This window comes from Salvia splendens, chromosome 2 (assembly GCF_004379255.2).
Source record: "Salvia splendens isolate huo1 chromosome 2, SspV2, whole genome shotgun sequence".
NCBI classification, from domain to species: Eukaryota; Viridiplantae; Streptophyta; class Magnoliopsida; order Lamiales; family Lamiaceae; genus Salvia; species Salvia splendens.
The window spans coordinates 3,628,857-3,650,183 of NC_056033.1; the positions used below are offsets into that span (position 1 = coordinate 3,628,857).

At 35.8% G+C, this 21,327-nt stretch overlaps 1 protein-coding gene across 1 annotated transcript; it reads left to right on the forward strand.

The window, feature by feature from the left end:
- Window positions 1–429: 429 nt before the first annotated feature.
- Window positions 430–7,657, forward strand: LOC121784187. The gene is made up of 11 exons (XM_042182358.1): window positions 430–1,210; window positions 2,538–2,802; window positions 2,918–3,020; window positions 3,193–3,904; window positions 4,041–4,470; window positions 4,560–4,741; window positions 5,586–5,739; window positions 5,920–6,147; window positions 6,237–6,587; window positions 6,693–6,794; window positions 6,977–7,657. Exons 1-11 carry the CDS (start codon window positions 702–704, stop codon window positions 7,190–7,192), a joined length of 3,252 nt encoding a protein of 1,083 aa, XP_042038292.1. The 5' UTR covers window positions 430–701; the 3' UTR covers window positions 7,193–7,657.
- Window positions 7,658–21,327: the final 13,670 nt, after the last annotated feature.

Here is a 21,327-nt window from a genome sequence, read left to right on the forward strand (position 1 = left end):
CAAAAAGATAAGTGCGAATAGCATGAGATAAATGAAATACTAGTATATCTTTTTGTATTTTTCACTTTTAATTAGTAAATTGGTTTCGTCTCATAAAAATATGTGCATTTTATTTTCGTTTATCCCATAAAAATATGAGCATTTTCATTTATGGAAAGCTATTGACGACTCATTAACCATATACATCAATTAATTACTATATTGTTATATAAGTAAAACTATATTGTTTTGTCATATTAATTTTGATTTTAACATAATTGTAACAATTTGAAAATTTGCCATTATATATATTCAAATTTAAAAGATCACAGAATTGACCAAATTCAACGAAAATGAAATTACAATTTAATGCCGTATTCGAAATTCGAAATACAATTAATGTGCATAAATTGTGCAAGTTTCAGTTAAAGCAGCCCCATATAAATTCACTATTGCATTTTCCCCACTTCTCACCGACCACCTCTCTAGATTCTAGGGTTTTCTCTCTCCCCCCCTCTTCTTCTCCATCCCACAAATTCACAATTTTCTACTTCCCGCTTGATTCTGTAGTGATCTCAGTCACTCAATCGTCGCATTTCCCTTTCCCTGTCCAAGTCGATTCTCTCTTCAATTCATTTCATTTCTGTCGAACAAGTCCCAATAAGTTCTGCTATCTTTTGTAGCTTATGCGTCCTTAGTGTATATTTGAAGAGCAACAAGCAATGCAGATTAAGGAATTGGAGAAAATCGAGGCTTCCAGCGCCAAGAATCAGGAAAATACGGCGAGGACAGGGAAGTCGGAGGCGTCGGTGGAAAATCGTGCCGCAAAACCTTCCAATTTGAGCTCCGTCATTGATGTATCTGGAAAAACTCTCGATTTTCCGCTTGTTAGTGGCGACGAAAGCACAGTGGATGAGCTTTTTATGTATAAGAATGAGTTGAATTTGCTTCCCAGAGATGTTGGGAGGCTTAAGGGTTTAAAAACTCTCAAGTTTTTCGCGAATGAATTGAACTTGTTTCCTGAGGAGTTCAGGAATCTGGTTGAGCTTCAATGCTTGCAAGTGAAGGTGACGGAGCCGGGAGTTAGTGGGTTGGAGTTAAGTGAACTGGGGAATTTGAAAGAGCTGGAACTCAGTAGAGTGCCCCCAAGGCCTTCTGCTTTCCCCATTTTGCGCGAGATTGCCGGGCTTAAGCGCTTGACGAAGCTCTCCGTATGTCATTTCTCCATAAGGTAGCGAAAATGTTGAATCTTTATGTTGTTGCATCTGTTATGTGTATTTTTGTTTTTTGTATGATATCGCTCAATTGCGGAGATATGTTACCAGCTGTCTTTTTATATCTAGTTTGATTTACATTAGGTGTTAGAGGGATTCTTTTTTATTAGCTAGTAGTCTGTGTTTATTATACTTCAACATAGAGTGCATATTTGTGTGTTTTTCGGAAGAAGAATGACCTGCCATTCTAGCTGCACTTTATTGGCTGGAAATGATACTATCTTCTAAGGGATTACTGACTCACATAGAAAAATCATTAACCTCAAGCCTTCTTGGAGATATGCTCAACTCCTAGCAAAATACTACTACTTCTTCACCTTTTGTTCTTCATACTAGTGATATCTTTATGTGTACACATCAAATTCTGAGGAGTGAGCAAGAAAACGTGCTAATGTGCATCGGCTTTCGCGCTAGTGCGCCCATCCCTTGCTTGTTTACTTGAAAGATGCTGAAAAAAGCGATAATATGGTTGAAACTCTTCCTGATGGTTGATACGGTTGCTATTGATTAAGAGTGGTATTTCTTGCTTTCATCTCCTTTCGCCGCATCTCCAAGAGTTTGTTTGTAGTTTTCCTTTAGTTGAATTTTGGGTATAAAGTCTCTTTCAGCTTCGTACCTTGCGGGCCCTAAGTCATCTAAAGTGTAAGGAATCCCTTGTCTGGTTGTATTTAGGTAAATCTTGTAGCTTATTTACCTATATGGCTATATCCTCGTTGTTCTCCTCTCCTTGATATTCTTCTGATGATCCTTGATTCTTTTGTGTGCATATTTTATGTTCTGCTTAGTATGATGCATCTGGGAAATCTGAAATTTCTTGAGTTTCATGTACCCTATGATAATTTGTAGATTGCACAAACCAGTACTGTAAAGGTTTAAGGTTTCTAATAACAATAATTAGAAAATGCGGTGAACATCAAAATGTGTTGTGTGTTGAGACATTCTGAAGCACACAATGATGTGGCATAGACATATACTGTGATATTCTTTCTAGTATGGAATTACTTTTTTTATGGACATTGTTGTATCTGTCAGGTTCCTGTGTGATGTGATCTTGAGAAAACTTATATATTGTCTCGACTTTTCTGTAATTTATCTTTGAAATACTCTTTAATAATCTAAATACGTATAAATGGTTGCCATTATTTTTTTAACCGAACTAATGGTCGTTGGAAATGAACTAGTAGTCGATTGGAGATAGAATGGAAATTGTGCAGTTGAGTCTGTCTTGGGTGGTATAATGGGGGTGAGTTATGATTTGACAATTGTCTTTTTTTTTCCTTGCAGATATCTACCTCCAGAAATAGGCTGCCTCAGTAATTTAGAATACTTGAATCTTTCATTTAACAAGATGAGGAATTTACCAGATGAAATTACTTTACTGAACTCGTTGGTGTCTTTGAAAGTGACAAACAATAAATTAGTTGAGCTGCCTTTGGGATTTTCCAATCTTCAAAGTCTGGAGAGCTTGGACTTATCGAGTAACCGATTAACTTCCATAGAGTGTTTAGAACTGGAGTCTATGAATAATCTTCAATCTCTGAATCTTCAGGTATGGAAATATGATAATTCCAACTAATAGAAATTGACCTATGACCTCTTACATGTTATGTTACTTTGTCATGTAAACCTGATGTAAAGTTTATGTCTTTATTATGATGTTGAAGCATAATCAACTTGGTGATTGTCGGGTACCGTCATGGATATGTTGCAATTTGGGGGGCAACTACGGGGATCTAGATGAATCTGCTGAGATGGATGTGTATGAAGGTGACATTGGAGACTGATAATTGTCCTTGTACATAGGCCTTTCTCTTTCTCTCACACACACTGAGATGCATGCACATATACAGACACAGCATGATACCTCTTTCACAACAACATGCATGTGTTCTGGTGTAATTTTGACCCTAGTAATGTTTACTATATTGACATGATGCAGGCTCTGCTGACGTGCAGTCCATTAATTTGAGTGGATTGTCTCCTAATCATCGTAGTTTAGCTGCACGAAGGGCTAAAGGATGGAAACGTCGATATCATTTGCAAACAAAAGCTCGCCAGGAGCGATTGAATAACTGCAGGAAGTGGAAGGGTGATGTTATGAGCCGAAGCTCTTTGGAAAAATGCACCACTTGCAGAGTTGTTGAGCGTAGTAATGCTGACCTATCAGAAGGTTCATCTACTGTTGTAGATACAGAGCTGAATCCCAAAGATATATTTCCTGCAGGGGACACACATGAATCAACTACCACTACGGTGAATGAGGAGGTCACAACTGATAAAAGGCCTATGGATGGCTGCTCATGTTCGGCAACTGATTCTGTCAGTTCTCTGTCTAGTGCAAGTTTGGGTTTTGTTTCTGATACTATTGAGGTGCAGGATGAAGTTTCATCTTCTGAGGCATCTAATTGTGCATTTAAGTGCAAAAGGCATTCAGAGAAAGATCTTGATAATCCCAAGCCCTCCAAATACAGAAAACCAACTAGTGACCCCTATTATTTGTCGTGCCAATATAGTAAAATATCATTTTGTGGAGCAAGAGATCGCCTACCTGATGGATTTTATGATGCAGGACGAGACCGGCCCTTTTTGGCACTGCCAAGTTATGAGAAAAATACTTGTGTTAACTCGCGGGAAGTGATTCTTCTTGACCGGTAAGTGTTTATATGATATTCTATTTAGTAAATACTTAATGTGCTTTTTTTAAATCAAGGAGGCTCCCTGTCTGACTTATTATCCAAGGGACCTTACAAAAGATATATACCTAAAAGGTTATGTGTTTCTTATCAGGGAAATGGATGAGAAGTTAGATGCCGTTCTTTTGTGTGCCCAAGCCTTGGTTTGTCGGTTTAGACGTATAAAAGATTCTATAAGTGAGCTAAGAGATTCGGCAACCGATACTTTGCAGACTGCATCGTTGCTTGCACTTTTTGTATCGGATCATTTTGGAGGAAGTGATAAAAGTGCTATTGTCCAGAGGGCACGTAAATCTGCTTCTGGTGCAAACTGTGGTAAACCCTTTGCTTGTACTTGTGCAACTGGGATCAGTTTTGACACTAATAAAGCCAATAAGCAAAGAGTGGACAATATAGAAGAGTCTATTTTCCTTGATATCTGTGAGAGATCTCTTCACTGTATAAAAGAAAGATGTGGTTCTGTTATAGTTCCTATTGGGGGTCTGCAGTTTGGTGTTTGTAGGCATAGAGCCTTGCTGATGAAGGTACACCTTGTATTTAGTTATTTATCTTTTTTGTCTTCGACTAGTGCTTCAGCATAAACAATCTGAAAAGTTGTTTCTATACTCTGTAGTATTTATGTGACCGCATGGAGCCTCAAATCCCTTGTGAACTAGTGAGGGGTTACTTGGACTTTTCGCCGCATGCCTGGAATGTAGTCATTATAAAGAAAGGCGAGACATTGGTCCGCATGATAGTTGATGCATGTCATCCTCTTGACATCAGGGAAGAATGTGACCCCGAATATTTTTGCAGGTTAGCATTTCTTTCACTGTAGTTATTAATGATAGTATTTTGGTGGAAATTAGACATTGCATTCAATGTAGATGTGGAGGGAGTTGGAAGATTAATTCAACCAATTATGAATTCAACAGATTGTAGGATTGCAACTGAGTCAAGCTACTATAATCTCATTTGATAAAAGCTCATTTAACAAGACTTGTTAACATAAAGGAGTCAAGCTTAAGCTTGTCCATCACTTGGCTTGTTAGCTCAAATGCATGCTCGTTAACATATGCTCATGGTTAGATGTAAAATGCATTAGCTATTGGTTTGATTGTTAACTAAATATTTTAAGCTCTAGTAGTTATATGCATATTGGTGATCTTATTAACATCGTAGTTTTAAGAAAATAATACCCTCTCCATCCTGCTATAAGTGGTATGTATACAGTAGACTTTATTAGGCTTGCCCACTTATCCTGTCCAAAAAAGGATACTTTTTACAAAAGAAGTTAGTCAACTTTAGTGGATCCTTTCACTTTATTCACAAAACACAACTTTCTTAATTTACGCGCCTGAGTTGTATCGGCCACTAATAGTAGGGCAGAGAGTAGAGTATATATATTTGTATTTTTTTGAAGAAAAAAATGTGAATATTTGTTGATTGAGCTTGATAAGCCCATGAGCTGAATGTTTTCAGCAACGTAAGCTCGAATTAATACTAACCGACTGAAGCTTGTACTTGGAACATGTTTTGTTGAGTGCATGCTTGGTTAAGCCTGTCTCTGCATTCTCAGAGCCTTGAATATGATCTGTAGAGTAATGTGAACTGTTCTTAAGTATAGTTACTGAATTTTGAATGTATATGGTTTTTTTAGGTATATACCCTTAAGCCGGGTCAATGCAGTGGTTGACAATGATACCATTTCTAACTTTCCATTCCCTTCTCTATCTATGTGTGATGAGATAGGGAAACTGGAATCCACATCCATAATGCGCTGTAATATTGGATCATTGGAGGCTGCAGTAAAGGTATGGCCCGTGTTTGTTCTTATAACTACTTGTCCTTGTACTAAGTCATTGACTTGGGAAAAATGCTGTTATCATCTTTCAGTAAATTATGGCCCTGAAAATAGTTTACACATCAATATTCATAACTGTATTGGCATGGTGTATGTTTGCTGTTTTAAACTCTTGTCATGCAATATGCAGGTAAGAACAATTGATGTATGTGGGGCTTCTGCTGATGAAGTGCGGAACTTTGAGCTATCCTGCTTAGGGGAAGTTCGAATATTGAGTGTCTTAAAGCATTCCTGCATTGTAGAACTCTATGGTCATCAGATATCATCCAACTGGTCTATGACTGCTGATGGAAACTGCAGTGGTCGTACATTAAAGTCTGCTATATTGATGGAGAACATAGAAGGAGGCTCCTTAAGGGTGAATTAATGTTCAATGATTCTTTGTCTGGTCTTGTTTGCTTCATAGATTGTTGGTGTCTAATCTGCAATTGTGTTTCAACTTGACAGGGCTACGTGGAGAAACTGTCAAGCGACGGTGAGAAATATGTTGCTTTGGACTTGGTACTGACTGTTGCAAGAGATGTAGCGTTTGCACTGACAGAAATACATGATAAAAACATAATCCATCGTGACATAAAGAGTGAGAACATTTTGATAGACCTTGAGAAGAAGAAGCAGGATGGCACGCCTACAGTGAAGATATGTGATTTTGATCAGGCAGTCCCCCTTCATTCGTACTTGCATATGTGCTGCATCGCACACTTGGGGATACCTCCTCCCAATATTTGTGTTGGGACTCCTAGGTGGATGGCCCCTGAGGTGTATGGTGCAATTCTTACGCAAAGCATGTATGGATTGGTAAGTTTGATAATCAAAAGTTGAGTGAATTTCTTATCAAGCATCACCAGCTTCAGCAGATTCTTTTGTTGCATTATGTTTGACAAAGTGTGTTTATGTGCACAGGAAGTGGATATTTGGTCTTTTGGTTGTCTGCTTCTGGAATTATTGACATTACAAGTCCCTTATAGTGGATTGCCAGAAAACGAAATTCATAATCTTCTGCAGGTACACTGCCCCCCCCCCCCCCCTCCTTCTACAATATTTGCATTTCACTTTAGAATGTGACAATACTTATGTGTTATCATTTTATTGTTTGACTTTAATTATTCAAGTTTTACTGTATTTTAGCTGAATACTGCTAGTTATTTGGTTTGAGCTACTTGAAACATACTCCATATTCTATGCAGGCGGGAGAGCGACCCAAACTGACAGACGAACTAGATGCATTGGCTCAATCTGACGAGGAGCTTGAGACCGAGCCTGAAACCCTCAGATTTCTCTCACAACTCTTCCATCAGTGTACTGAAAAGAACCCTGTTGATCGCCCATCCGCAAAAGAAATCTACGATACATTACTTTTGCGAACGAGCTCAGCTACTAGTTTGAAGATCTCAGACGAATAAAAGGTTCATCTCCTGGGAGATCTGTTCGCGTAGATTTCCAGAATTTTGTAGCGCTATTATATTGCGAGAGGCTAGCAAAAGGTAGCTTGGATCTCTTACGTCTACAGTTACTTTGAACGGCTCAGAAACTTTGCTAATTGTTCTTAATACGAGGCTGAACTACACCGAACTAGGATTCTTGAATCTTGATTCCATTCTTCATCAGTAGTTGTATAATTATAATAATGACATTGTGATTAATGTAATTTGTGTATGAATTCTTGAAGTTTCTTAGTTGAAGGCATGAAGTTGTAGGAAGTAGGAACCAGTTTTGGTCCACTGGTTTCACACATGTATGTGTAGGCCCCAGAGAGTACTTGGAGCTCTTGTGCTGTGCCTTAGACTTAGCCTACTTTATTAATTATACCAAATACATTTGTTATAGAGATTTTTGTTTTATTTAATTTATGGATGTACTTTTTCTTATTTTGAGACGAGAAACATTTCGAATTAAAAAAGATGCTCCTTTCGGGAGTAACTTTATTATCATAGTAGGAGAATTTGTCAGTGCATTAAGAATGTGTTGTTTTTATTTTAAGATATAGTATTATATTGTTATCATTCACACTCAATGCTCACATAAAAGTTCACCATATATTTTTTCATTTTAGTGAGTCGACAAATCTTTATCTTTATACTACTTATTTATCCATATTTGAAATGCTTTTACATATTTTTTTCTTAAAACTTGTTTCATTTCTTTTCTACACTCTTTTGTGGATCGGAGTGCATAGCTTTGGTATTCATTTTTCAATTTTTATTTCATCTCCAGTTAACTTCCTGTATTTGGATTTAAGTTCTCAAAAAACGATGATGTTAAGATAGATTAAAATGTAAATTAAAATAGATACACAGATTAAGTACTGGCTTTTGGTATCATCGTAGAAGTAAAGCTGAAAAATCAGTATTCCTATTTGAATTTCTGAAATTTCCATTACTCGGTATCGAGATGCGAGTGTACTTTTTCAGCTCTCCTCATCTTAAAATGCAGTCTTCATGAGACAGCCGAAATGTTGGCTTCTAACAACTGTCATATATTGCCTTCAAAATAAAATAAAATAGCATTAAAACAAAACTAGTCCCTCCGTCTCAACTAAGTTGATACAAAACTTTTAGGCAAAAATATTGAAAAATTGTGTTGAAAAGTAAGAGAGATAAATAAAGTAATAAAGACAAAGAGAAAGCAAAGGTGGTGAGGGAAAAATTATGAGTGATTAGATGTTTTGTTTTTAATTAAAAAAGGAAATGATTATTTAATTCGGACATCCTAAAAAGAAATATGATTATTTTTTTTGGATGGGCAAGGACGAGTGGTGAGAAATAAGCCTGAGATTTTTGGCTTTAGTAAAATAAAAAAAAAGTTTTTATCTAAAAAGAACTTGTGTTAGATTGTCTAATGTGTTAAACGTCGTCGGACGACGGTGGTGTGTTTACTTGAATTTCTCACATGAGAAAAAGACAAGACTTATAAACTATTTAAGACTAATATTATGTGTATGGTATGTCGTGACATTAAATGAGCTTTATTTACCTATATTCCATATAGTAGAGTCATTTTGATACTTTTCATAGTAGTTGAATAATTTCTCATTTTAATAAAAGTAACACATTTCTTTCCACTTATTTTTCCTTCTTTCTTACTCTCTTCTCTCTACTTTTCCTCTCTCATACTTTATTATCTTTTTATTTAATACTCCCCCCGTCCCACAAGAATATGCACTCTTTCACTTTTAGTCCGTCCCACAAGAATATGCAATTTCTAATTTTTGAAACTCTTCTCACTCTAATGAGATAGACTCATTCTTCACTAACAATACTTTAATTAATTTTTCTCTCTACATCTCTCTTACTTTCCTAATTTTGCATTAAAACTCGTATCAAACCCAAATTGCATATTCTTTGCGGACGGAGGGAGTAGTACATTACACACTTTTTTCTTAATATACATGCTGAAAATAAATGTCTCAACTACTATGGAAAGGGGGAGTATAAAGCAATGATAATAGTATCTCATTTTCAAAATTTCAATGTCCCAACTGTTATCTGTCACTGTATTATTATGTAACCACTTAAATGAGCAGAAAATAGGATTGAAGGATTAATGATGCCCTATATGTATTTATGTTTTACGTACGGAAAGCCTTATTACAACACTGCATTAGTTAGGCCACCTCTTACCTAAATACGGAGTACTTACCAACTGCAACCATCCAATTTATTTTGGAAAATTTATCAAATAAATCTCCAATGTTTACTCATAAATTTAACTAGTCCCTAATGTATTTTTAAAAAGTATTTGACAATTTTTCCTATTTATTTACGAAGAGTACCCTAAATTGCTGGATTATGATTTTTTTTTTCTCTTTTTCTAATCGCTCTATTTTTAACTAGTAGAACTTTCTTATTTTGTAAGTATAGCTCAATCGGTTTCTATTAGAATTAAATATACAGTATATAAACAGAAAAAACAAATGTCATAAATAGTGAAGAGAAAATTAAATTGACCTGGCCAGAATATAAAACTAGCTATCATTGTCCCTCCCCATATGCTGATATGCTTCGTGATGTTCTAAATTTGTCTTTACGTTTTAAATAATGAAAAAAAGGTAGGTAATAAGGCTGCACCTGAATGTATGAATATATATTATAGAATATATTTAAATGCTGATTCTAGGCCATCAACATTGATATTTTGTGTGTTTATATTTAAAGCTTGTATATAAATTCATTTATAGGGTTTGTTTTTCACCGAAAAATGTGAGCACTGTGTGTGTTGGGAATGGACCACTCTACCCTATATACCTAATATAACAACCTCTTCTGTCACCTCTTATTATTAACACTGGACCACCCTCAACTCTAGGGTTTTCAATGTATTTTTCTTTTATTTTCGTTTTAATCCCTAAAAAGTATTTCTGTCCGTTAGATGCATATGAAAAAAGTTCAGTAAATACTACTCTAGTAATGAAGAGATTACAAAGTTAATTGAAAAAACGAACAAATAGTAATGATCAGGATCATTCTTGCATACACAGTTTAATTACTAGTAATATGCATTTTAGGTTGGAATGATATATCACAGTTATAACTAGAAGAAGCCTATTTGGAAAATACATTTTGTCTATATGAATAACCATTTTTTACGTTGGATAATGTTTTATATACACAATTATGATTATCTGTAAGTACTATTTCAAAATTTTATACTTGATCATAATTTTATTTTTATTAAATATACTACTACTGTTTATATGAAGATGAATAGTGCAAATTGTTTGTAGTTACTATAATAAGAAATATATTTTAAATTGTAATTTATGAATGTCTCCAGTCGTCCCAACTATCTAATTGTGGACTAGTATTTCTTTTCGGATTGTCTCAACTATCTTGAGTCTTTAAAAAAATTAGGCATTTTAATCCAAAATTAACTTAATAAATGGCACCTTTTATTATTTTGTAATTTACATTTCATCTATCTTTCTCATTCTTTTCAAAGCCCTAATTTCTCTCATTCGCCTCCTACTCGGTGAAGAAAATCCTCTCACTCTTGCCCGCCTCCACCACCTATCTCGGCTATGCCTCGTTGTATACCACGACCACTTGCATTGCACTAACTATGTTGCACCCTTCCCCCTCCTTTTGCCACTCCTCTCAAATCCCCAATTGCTCATTCACCGCCTCCTTCTCTCTCATGCTTGCTACCTCAATCATCCATCCTCGCGATGCCTTGCTAGTGGCACGCCACTCACACTACCCTCTCTCTTGATGCGTCTTTTCCCTTCGAGATGACCACGTTTTAAGGACATCCCTAATTTCCTCCGCTCTTGATTTTAACAAGTAATTAGTTCATTGATGTGTCTTCCACTAGTTCTAAAAAACATGTTATTACACTAATTACTTTTACCGACCCAAATTATATGAAATATTTATTTTTGATACGAGATTTTATGTATTAAGTGATGAAAGAATAAACAAAAAAATAAGGGCACCCGCAACGCTGTGCCGTTGCGGTTCCTATGCCGTTCCGGCGGAACGGTTCCGCGACGGCACGCGTTGCAGGTGTCGTTCCGTCGCCATTCCGTGCCGCCCCCGTTCCTATGCCGTGCCGCGTTTCGTTCCGGAGGAACGCGGAACGAAACGTTCCGCCACGCGCCGAGGCGACGTGGCGGCCTCCCATTCGACGCGTGAAGCCCACTCGCTGCCCCGCGAGTGGGCTTCGTCCCGGTGACGCAATAATTCAATTTTTTTTTAAAATACGAATTTAATAAAAAAAAAAATTTTTGCAACGGTAATGTGACCTTTTTTATATCCGTTTTATATATTTTTAATTTTTTATTTATTTATTTACTCTATAAATACTCCTATTTCATGTATACGTGCATAATCTTGCACAACATGATTGTCCAAGACGAAGGACCCGAGGCGGGAAATTGGTTCGACGACGAATCCCCCGGAAGCTCAACCGCAAGTAGTCCGCCTCGAAGTGGAGCGCATCCGTCTATACAAGAACGGTTATCTATTCGTGCAAGGACACGAGACTCTAGCGCCCACACCCAACTCCAACAGGATCTAATTGAGCACATTTGGGCAAATTTTGGGGGATGAAATTATTAAAATTGTGTACTTTTATTTTTTTAGGATTTTAATTGTGTGCTTTTTATTTTTTTAGGATTTTAATTGTGTGCTTTTTATTTTTTTAAGTTTAAGTTGTAATTTTTTTTAATGTTGTGTGTTTTTTAATAAAGTGTGTTTGTTTTTTAATAAAATGTGTTTATTTAAATTGAATTGGATTGGAAATAAAAAAAAATGAAATTGAATGAATAGTAATTTAAGGAACGGTTAAGGAACGGAGGGTTGCAGGTTCCGTTCCTTAGTTAAGGAATGGAGTAAAAAAGTACAGTGGGGTCCTCAAATAGTGGTTTAAGGAACGGTATAGGAACAGCGTTGTGGATGGGCTAATAATTAGTCCACACTATTTCTATGCACTGAATACTACGTACTACATGACTACCTTACTCCATGTCGGTGGTAGCTAAGCTTAGGTACTTAAAAAATTGTTGGAGTTAATGTAGTTTGATTTGACTGTTGACATCTCCTCACAGGTGTCTTTACAATGTACAACAAAAATATACTCCTATTTACAGAGTGTAAATAGGTACATCTACATATAGGAGCAGTATTTAAATGCTAGGCTTGCCTTGAACGATAGGTTGAATCGAGATCTCTATATTGATTATTGAGGAGGCCGGTCAACTGAGGCACCTACTTCTCATTCAAAACCATTTCAAAATTGAAACAAATGTAATTTGTTATTAGTTCTTTTTTTTCAGAATTTATTTTGTTACAGTTGTTGTTAAGCAATTAGTAGGTAAGGCATATATACTGAAATTATGTAAAGAAAAACAAAATTCTGTAGTGTAATGTGCAAATTCTGATGAAAAAGCAGAGTAGTTAGAATTATTAAAATAGAGCATGCGCATAGATGAAAAAATAAAATATACAAGTAGTATACTATACTGACCAATTAACTGATACTCGATATAATACGCTATCCTACGAAAATAAGTCCTAGTACATCTTTAATAAATTCAGTGCACCCACCATAATTCATCCAATTAGGGTTTTTTAATCAATTATTAAGATTTCTAAATTCACAATTGAAATTTAATAAAATCGATGCATCTTACTTAAAAAATATCTTATGCCAAGAATATCGATTTAGCTTATGTGCAATACAATACTACTCTCATATTTATAGTCACGTTGATATGTAGTCGTCGAGTCGATTTTAATTCCATGTTAATTGTCATAGCATTATTTAATTGATTAATTTACAGAAGAAACTGCAATAGCGCCGCCCAACATCGCATGCTACTTTTTTAAAACGTGGCAGAGGTTATTTTCAATAATTTACTTTCTCTTTTCTTGCTTTCAAAATTTCTTCGACGAAAAACATTTACATTTTCATTCTTTTCAGAACGTACTTTTATCACAAAAAGGGAAGTAACGGTTAAATTTTGATTGAGAATTAAGAAATTTATGATCAAACGGATGTGTATTGATACTACTCCCTCCATCCTAAAATATTAGACTCGTATACCATTTTGGGGTGTCCCAACATACCTGAGTCATTTTTATTTATGGTAAAAATTTACTTTATTACCAACCCCACTTACAATACTAAATAACACCTCTTAAATTTTTGTGCCAAAAGGAATGAGTCTAATATCTTGAGACAAAGGGAGTACTATTTTTTTTTTATTTTCATCAATATATTATATTTTTTTTATCTAATTATGAACGTAGTGACTATTTTACCGTATGAACTCTTTTTTTTTCATAAATAGTGTACAGTATATATTTGTTACATAGGGTATAGCATTTAATTTTCTTAGCTAGCTAACAATATATACTTGCACAATGGGCGCGATATAGACAAATATAGCTACTAAAATGCATTTGTCATGAATTAATACATAGCCGATCGTATATTTAAAAGATCAAACTACAGAGATAGTGTCTTTGAATACACTTTAGAAGTGAATTTTATAGGGTAGACCATGAACATTGAAACAATACTAACATTTTACGAATTTTGTAATGTTTTAGGATTATTTTGTCATTTTTCACCTTTTTTATGTTAGGTTATATTAGGAATCAAAATGTCTGTTAACTATATCTACTTATAATTAATATCTGAAATGATATTAAATACTATTGAATAGTAGTACCTTTTTTTACTTTGGTTGCGTGAATTTCTTATTTTTCTTTCGTTTTCCTTATTCTTCTTTCTTTTTATTTTTTCTTTTCATAATTAATAATTTCAACTTCAAAATTTGAAGTGGTTTTCAAATCCAATTTAATGTATAATTGGTAAAGTAAGAGAGAGATAGAAAAAGTAGTGGAAAGAATGTTAGCGGATTATGGGGTCCACATTATAAATGATGTGTATCATTATATTTGTTGAAAATTTTCCATATTTAGACTTTCTCTAATTTTTAGTGAATAGCCTAAAATGATAAAATTAATTTATTTTTTGTGAACAAAGTATAAATGAAGGCAAACTGATAAAGAGGGGTTCTATTAAGCTTTGGCGCATTAAAGATGAATATATAAATTTTTCTATTTTAAAATGAATAGTATGGTGGTTCACTTGCGAACATTGTTAAAATATGAACTTTGAAATAAAATCACATCATACAATAATATCAGTTAGTATCGCACAATATATATTAGAAATTGATATTCATTAATCAACGAACTAATATATTTTGTGACGTAGGTAATACGCGAATTCGCGGATGATATGTTTTGTGTTTTGACTTTAAAAAGAATTTTGGAATAAACTATCTCCTGAACATTATAGTAGTAATACTTTTAAATTTTACCCATTTATTACGCATATCATTTTTCTATTTGAGGAATGATATGGTACTAGAATATCTATGAATTTTGTGAAATTAAAAATTGCAATAACAATTTTTAATGTACTAGAATCAAAATAAATGTATAAATTAAAACGAACAACGCTAAAAGTGTATCAAATGAGAGTGGTGCTCACATAAGGAGCCCATATAAAATATGTAGCATATCATTTTTCTATTTATTTATATTGTTTCGTTACATTTAATCTTTTTAGGAGTAGAATATAGTATATTAATTAATGATCATGTAGACCTTGTTATATACGTAGACAAATAAATGTCAGATCAAATTATGCAATGATAATAACTCTATCAAAGGCTAACTTTATCGAACGACGTAGGAGTATGCAATTAGCTTTACTTACTAATAAAAAATTAAATAATCTATGGTAACATTGATATTGATTATGATTTTAACAAAGATTTATATTAACATATAACTAATCATGTTTTTGGGGTCCAACTTGCTTCAGTCATAGGTTTGGGTCGAACTGGTTAATTATTTATCAAACAATTTAAGGGTGAATCATAAACCTAAGTTTAAACGGTGTTAAAATTTGCTTGAATCAATGAGCTCAGCATAAATCCACTTTATAATATATACCACCCACATCTTTCACCAATACTTCGAATCAATCAAATGTCGTGTAACGTTAAAAATCATGCTGAATTTTACACTGCCATCAAATGACATCAATGTGAATTTTAGTCGTTGAATAAAGTAGGGATGTTATAATTCCAAAATAAGTCATACAAAAAAGGTTGAAACCCCAACCCTACGTTGTCTCTATACCGTCCCTTAAACCGTCCATTAACTACTATTTGACCACTATTTGAGGGTCCCACTGTCCTTTTTTCCTCCATCCCTTAACTAAGGGACGGAACCTGCAACGCTCCGTCCCTTAACCGTCCCTTAATTACTATTCATTCAATTTCATTTTTTATTTTTTTTTTACAATTCATTAAAATTTAAACAAACACAATTCATTAAAATTAAAACAACATTACAACTTAAACTTAAAAAAAAGAAGAAAAAAAGACATAATTAAAATTCTAAAAAAATAAAAAATGACATAATTTAATCTTCTCCGCCAAAGTTTTCCCAAATGTGCTCAATTAGATCCTCTTGGAGTTGGGTGTGGGCGCATTTGCTCAAAAGGATCCATTTGTTTGAGTTGATTGAAGATGGAAATTGGAGTGATAGAGAGGATTTGAGAGGAATAGATGTGTGTTTGTGTGTGAAATGAGTATGAAATAGGATTATTTATAGAGTAAATAAATAAATAAAATAAAAAATTAACGGTAACATTACCGTTTTTTTATTAAATTCGATTTTTTAAAAAAAAAAATTGAATTATTGCGTCATCCGTGACGACGCCCACTCGCGGGCCAGCGAGTGGGCGTCACGCATGCATCGGGGGCGCGCCACGTCGCCCGGGCGCGTGACGGGCTGGCGCGTCCCTTGTCTCGCGGATGCGGGCTACGGGACGGGACTAGGGTTGCAACCAGGGACGGATCCACCTTAATATAAGGTGGGGCAAATGCCCCTCCTCAAATATTTTTACTATATGCTATTTTGTCAATTTTGTAATTTTTTTTTTTGAAATTTCTTTATATTTGCCCCTTCTCAAATTCTCAAATTTCCAATACATATAATTTTGCCCCCGTTCATTTATATTCCTGGATCCGTCCCTGGTTGCAACGCGTCCCGCGGCGGAACCGTGGAACGTGGGACGCGTAGTGGATGCTCTAAGGGCCCCCACATCTCGGTCCGACAATATTGTGAAGGGTGTTAAATCATGGTACGTAGTGACCTGCTAAGATAGAGGGCCTAACTCACTGTCTGCTAGAAGCTCACTTTCCAAAGCCGCACATGTGCGTGAAAGATATAGATAGTGATCGTTTACTAATCTGGATTAAGATGGTATACATATTTACCCTTATTCAATGGAGAAGATAAAAAAGAAATATTCGTTACAAAAGAGCGCATGGCGATGGCGTGACATATAATTAATGTGTGATATTATTTATGAACAATATCCACTTCACGTCTTTAATTTCCTTAACCAAAAAAAAAACAATATGGATGTGTGAGTTGGCATAGTAGCAATGTGGTAATGCCTGAACGTAATGTCACAGATTCGAGTCCATAGTGACGCGGCCTTTATTCATTTGCCAATTAAAAAAATAATAGAGTTGGCCAGACGATAGATTGGTAATGCTCGAGACCAAAGGTCTCAGATTCAATCCCTCGTGATAGAACTTTAAATTTATATTCATTTGCTCATAAAAAACAGTGAGGATGAGCCATCACAATGGTTGAAACTCCAACACTGTTAGTGACGAGATTTGAATCTACGACCTTAAACTCAGTTATCTCATTGCAGACCAACTGAACTATCAATTCAAGCTTTTCCTACATTATATCGATCATAAAAAAAATGTATAATTGTGAATTGATTTATAACAACCCAGCTGTATCCAGTGAAGAAAACTGCAACAAAACTGAAGCTGCACGAGAAAAATATTCTAAGATGGGGAAGTTTCTGAATTCTACACCTCTACTACTAACAATAAACAAAAATAAAGAAAGAAAAAAGATAGTGACTGAGAACATGTATTTCGATGGATGTAGGGTTGATGAGATGCCCTTTCAATTTCCTGTTTTGTGTGAATCTTGAGTTTGGTTGCTAATAAACAAATTATGACATCAAAAAACTATGGTCCCCTCTTTCTATTATTTTCTTGCCTATGATTCTTATGGCCCCTCTAAGATGCTTTTCCCATACATATATGCCAAGCAAATTTGTGGTTCCACCAGATCGGATCCTTTCTTGTACTAGTATGTATTATATAACCTTCTAGCTTATACTACCAGTTTTTATACAAAATTGTTATGGCATCTTATTGTATAGGATATAAAGTGGCAGTTGTTTTAGGCTGACTTGAGGTGGTGATGACGATGATGCCAGCGTTAGATTGCCGTGAGAAAAAAATATGTTAGAGCGCAGAGACAGGGCATCAACATTGGACTATATATGGTGGTGGCTAAATCAACCATGGACATGTGCTATTTGTCCAAGAATAGACTCGCGCATCCCATGCTGGTGAAAATAAAAATATTTGCATAAGTTAATTACAAAAAAAGTTTCATAAAAATAAATATCACCAAAGTTCATTACAAAAAAATTTCATTTCGATTGAATTACTTTTACACTATTCTTAGACCCTTTTACCTTTTTTCATTTTTTTAATCTTTAATGCTATATTTATTTGTAAAATTTTATAGAATGCTGCAATTTATTTACATACTCTAGGTAATTATGCTTTTAAGTACGGAGATGATCCAAATAAGAATGAATCTAAATCCTGAAATGTAGCCCTATCTTGACTCTAGGATTAAGTGATCTAATGATTAATAATTAACCAAAAACACGGAGGGTCATTATTAAGCAGTTTTAGGTCATATTATAAAATTTTTGTTTGATGTCTTGTTAATATCATTTTAGGTTATCCTTTGTCAGAATGACCTAAATATAAACTAACAATGACCTAAAAATACCCTAAGTATGATTTTAGTCTGCGTTTCTGTATTTAAATCTAGTTTTATGTAGATCAAAACCCTGCTTAAGTATATATATACATCATAATATTTATTATACAATGAGAAATAAATACAATATAAGACTCCGTATATAATTATATTAACTGAGCTTAATTGATTAATATTTATATATTCATGTCATTAATATATATAATTAACTAATTCCATATTTTGATTTAACTTAATTAAATAGATACTAAGCTTATATCAATTATTAAAATAAACTAACTATCTAAATTAGTGTTCGCTTAGATAAATGAGACAATTCATTTCGATTAAGTGAATCGATATTTAAATTTAGTGAGATTTAACTCCTTTATTTAGCCTAACATTTTCTAACTAAGCAGCCGAAATTAGTACATAACCATAGGGCAAAATTCAAAAAATGGTTAGAGAGATGAGAGAGAGACACTTATAATAATTATAAAAATATAGGAATGACTAAAATAGCCTTGAAGGTAAAAAAAATGAAGAATATGTAAAAAAGTCTTGAATTGGTATGTGCATAGTGACTCAAAGTCACATTTTCTTTCATTCTTTCTCATTTTATACTGTATTTAATTTCTTTTTCCTTCTACTTTTTACTTAGAGAAGGAAGAACACTGAAATCGAACTTCATAACTATTCCTTTACATGTAATATCGACCACTTGAGTGTGTGAACCCTATGTAGTAATATTTTCTCACGAATATCTATCTCTACATATGTATTTTTTGGTATGGTATGGTTAATTTTTTCACATGGCTTTTGAGTTTTTGATCCAATTACACACGCACTGAAAATTATCAGACTAAGTTATAAATGTAGTCAGAATTTGTGCATTAATTTGAAATTAGAGAGAGAGAGAGAGAGAGAGAGTGGGGCCAACCCTAAACTGAAAAAATGGTGAAGAGAAAGAGGAGCAACCCTAAAGTAAAAATTTGGTGTAACAAAATATAGAATCTATAGTAGTTAATATAGCAGCAAGACTAAGACTATGGTGTGTGAGTGTGTGCATGGTTGGAGATGGTGTGGCATCATTCAAATTGCATATCTCAATTAATAGGGACCACTCCACCCCCATTAATAATATTTATTTCTTGTTATTACTAAATACCTTTAATTTCCCCTCCTCTACTATTCCACATCTATTTAAACCATACACCTCCATCCTCAACACAAGTAGTATAAAGCAAACATATCTCTCTCTCTCTCTAGATAGGTTTCATTCATGGTGTTGGTGGTGCTCTAGCATCTGCTGAAGCTGCCAGCATGATCTAAACCTCCCTCCTAGTTGAGGAAATATCAGATCATGTGGTAGCTTCATCTGATACTACTTGCGCTTTTATTTACACACATATTATAAACCCTAGTTTTTTTTTCAACAACCTAGCTTTACCTTTTTTCTTTATCTTTCCCCTACCTAACCTCTCTCTCTATATATATACTCACACACACATAGCTAGCCTCTCTGAAAAAGGTAATGAGATTTTTCTTCTTGGTATTGTTTTCCATTTGAATTTCATGTTTCAATCTGTATATCAGATTTGGGTTAATATTGAGAGCATCTCCAATGCTGGCGGACGTCAAATAGCCGTCAAATAGCCTTCACACTGCCACATCATCAGCACTACAATTCTCCTGCCACATCAGCTTGCCACATCAACTGGACATCAAATAGCCATCAAATAGCCTTCACACTACCTATCCACATCACTAATAACAATTATATAATTTAATTTACAATTGTATCAACATACATAATTTAATTTACGAGACAAATACGGAAAATTCGAATAATAATATTAAAATTTAAAAAGTACATTACTTTTAAAAAAAAGTACAACAATTTAAAAAAATTACAAAAAGTAAAAAGTACATTAATTTAAAAAAGTAAAACAAAATCACTCATCGCCGCCGTCCTCGTCTCCGTCGTCGCCCAACGCTTCTTCACTGCCGTCGCCGCCGCCTCCGTCGCCACCTACGCCGCGGCTATTCCCGCCGGTGTCCCTCCTCATCGCCTCCAGTTCTTCACGCTGGCTCTGGAGCAATACGCGAAGAAAATCCTTCACCTCGGGGTCCACCGCCGCTTGGAAGTCGGCTAAGGTCTTCACCATTTGAGCGCGCGTTTGTTGGCGCGCGAAGAATTTGAGCTCCTCGGTAGACCTGCCGAGGGGGGATGCCGAATGGACATCCTGGGAACTCGGTGTGCCCCCCCTCGCAACCTGCTGCGCCCGCCTTTGCCCAACCGGGCGAGGTCGGCGACCGAACGACCGAGGAGTCGGGACCTCCTGGGCCGTCTCGGGGAGGTCTGACGAACCACCGCTGCTGCCGCTATAATCTCCGGTATAGTTCAGTCTCTGCCTCTTCGGCCAGCCAGCGTCGACGCCTGCCCGGAATTTCTCCGACTCGTTGAGCACAACGTAGCAGTTCCAGTAGGTGAACTCATAGTACTTCTTATCCGGATCGGGGTAGGCTCTTTCCGCAATCCTCCTGCAGTCTTCCTCTGTTTGGCCACTGGTCTGCATGCGGAGGGCGTTGGCGTACAAACCCGAAAATCGAGAGACGCCAGCCCTGATTCGGTCCCAGCACTTCCGGACCTCCTCCCCGGTGCACGGTCTCCCTTCAGGGCAAAATGCCCTGTAGGCTGCAGCTATCTTCGCCCACAAGTTGACGATCCTCTGGTTGTTTGAAACGAGAGGATCGTCGCAAACACTCACCCACGCCTTGGCAACCGCAACGTTCTCCGCGTCCGTCCACTTCCTCCGGCCCCGGATTTCGGCGCGGGGCTGCGACGACTCGCCGACCTTCTTCGCCTTGCCCTTCTTCTTACCCCGCCCTACTCCCTGGCTTTGAATGAGAGTTTCAGAAACGTCGTTAATATCAAAACCCAAGTCCGCTAAGGAGAAGGTCTCCGAATACTGTGCATCCGTTGGGGTCGATGTGTGCGAAGAACCGGTGGAAAAATCAAAAGTCGGCCGATAGGCGTTGTCCCCCCCGTGCGTCGCCTGCGACTGTGGAATCATATGTTGCGCCGGTGGCATCATCTGCTGCGCCGGTGGCTGCATGCCGGGTGCCCACCCCGGCAT

Coding starts and splice junctions, on each gene's coding strand:
- LOC121784187 (XM_042182358.1), top strand. CDS start 702: ATGCAGATTAAGGAATTGGAGAAAATCGAGGCTTCCAGCGCCAAGAAT. Junction 2,803..2,917: donor TTCAATCTCTGAATCTTCAG/GTATGGAAATAT, acceptor ATGATGTTGAAG/CATAATCAACTTGGTGATTG. Junction 4,742..5,585: donor GACCCCGAATATTTTTGCAG/GTTAGCATTTCT, acceptor TGGTTTTTTTAG/GTATATACCCTTAAGCCGGG.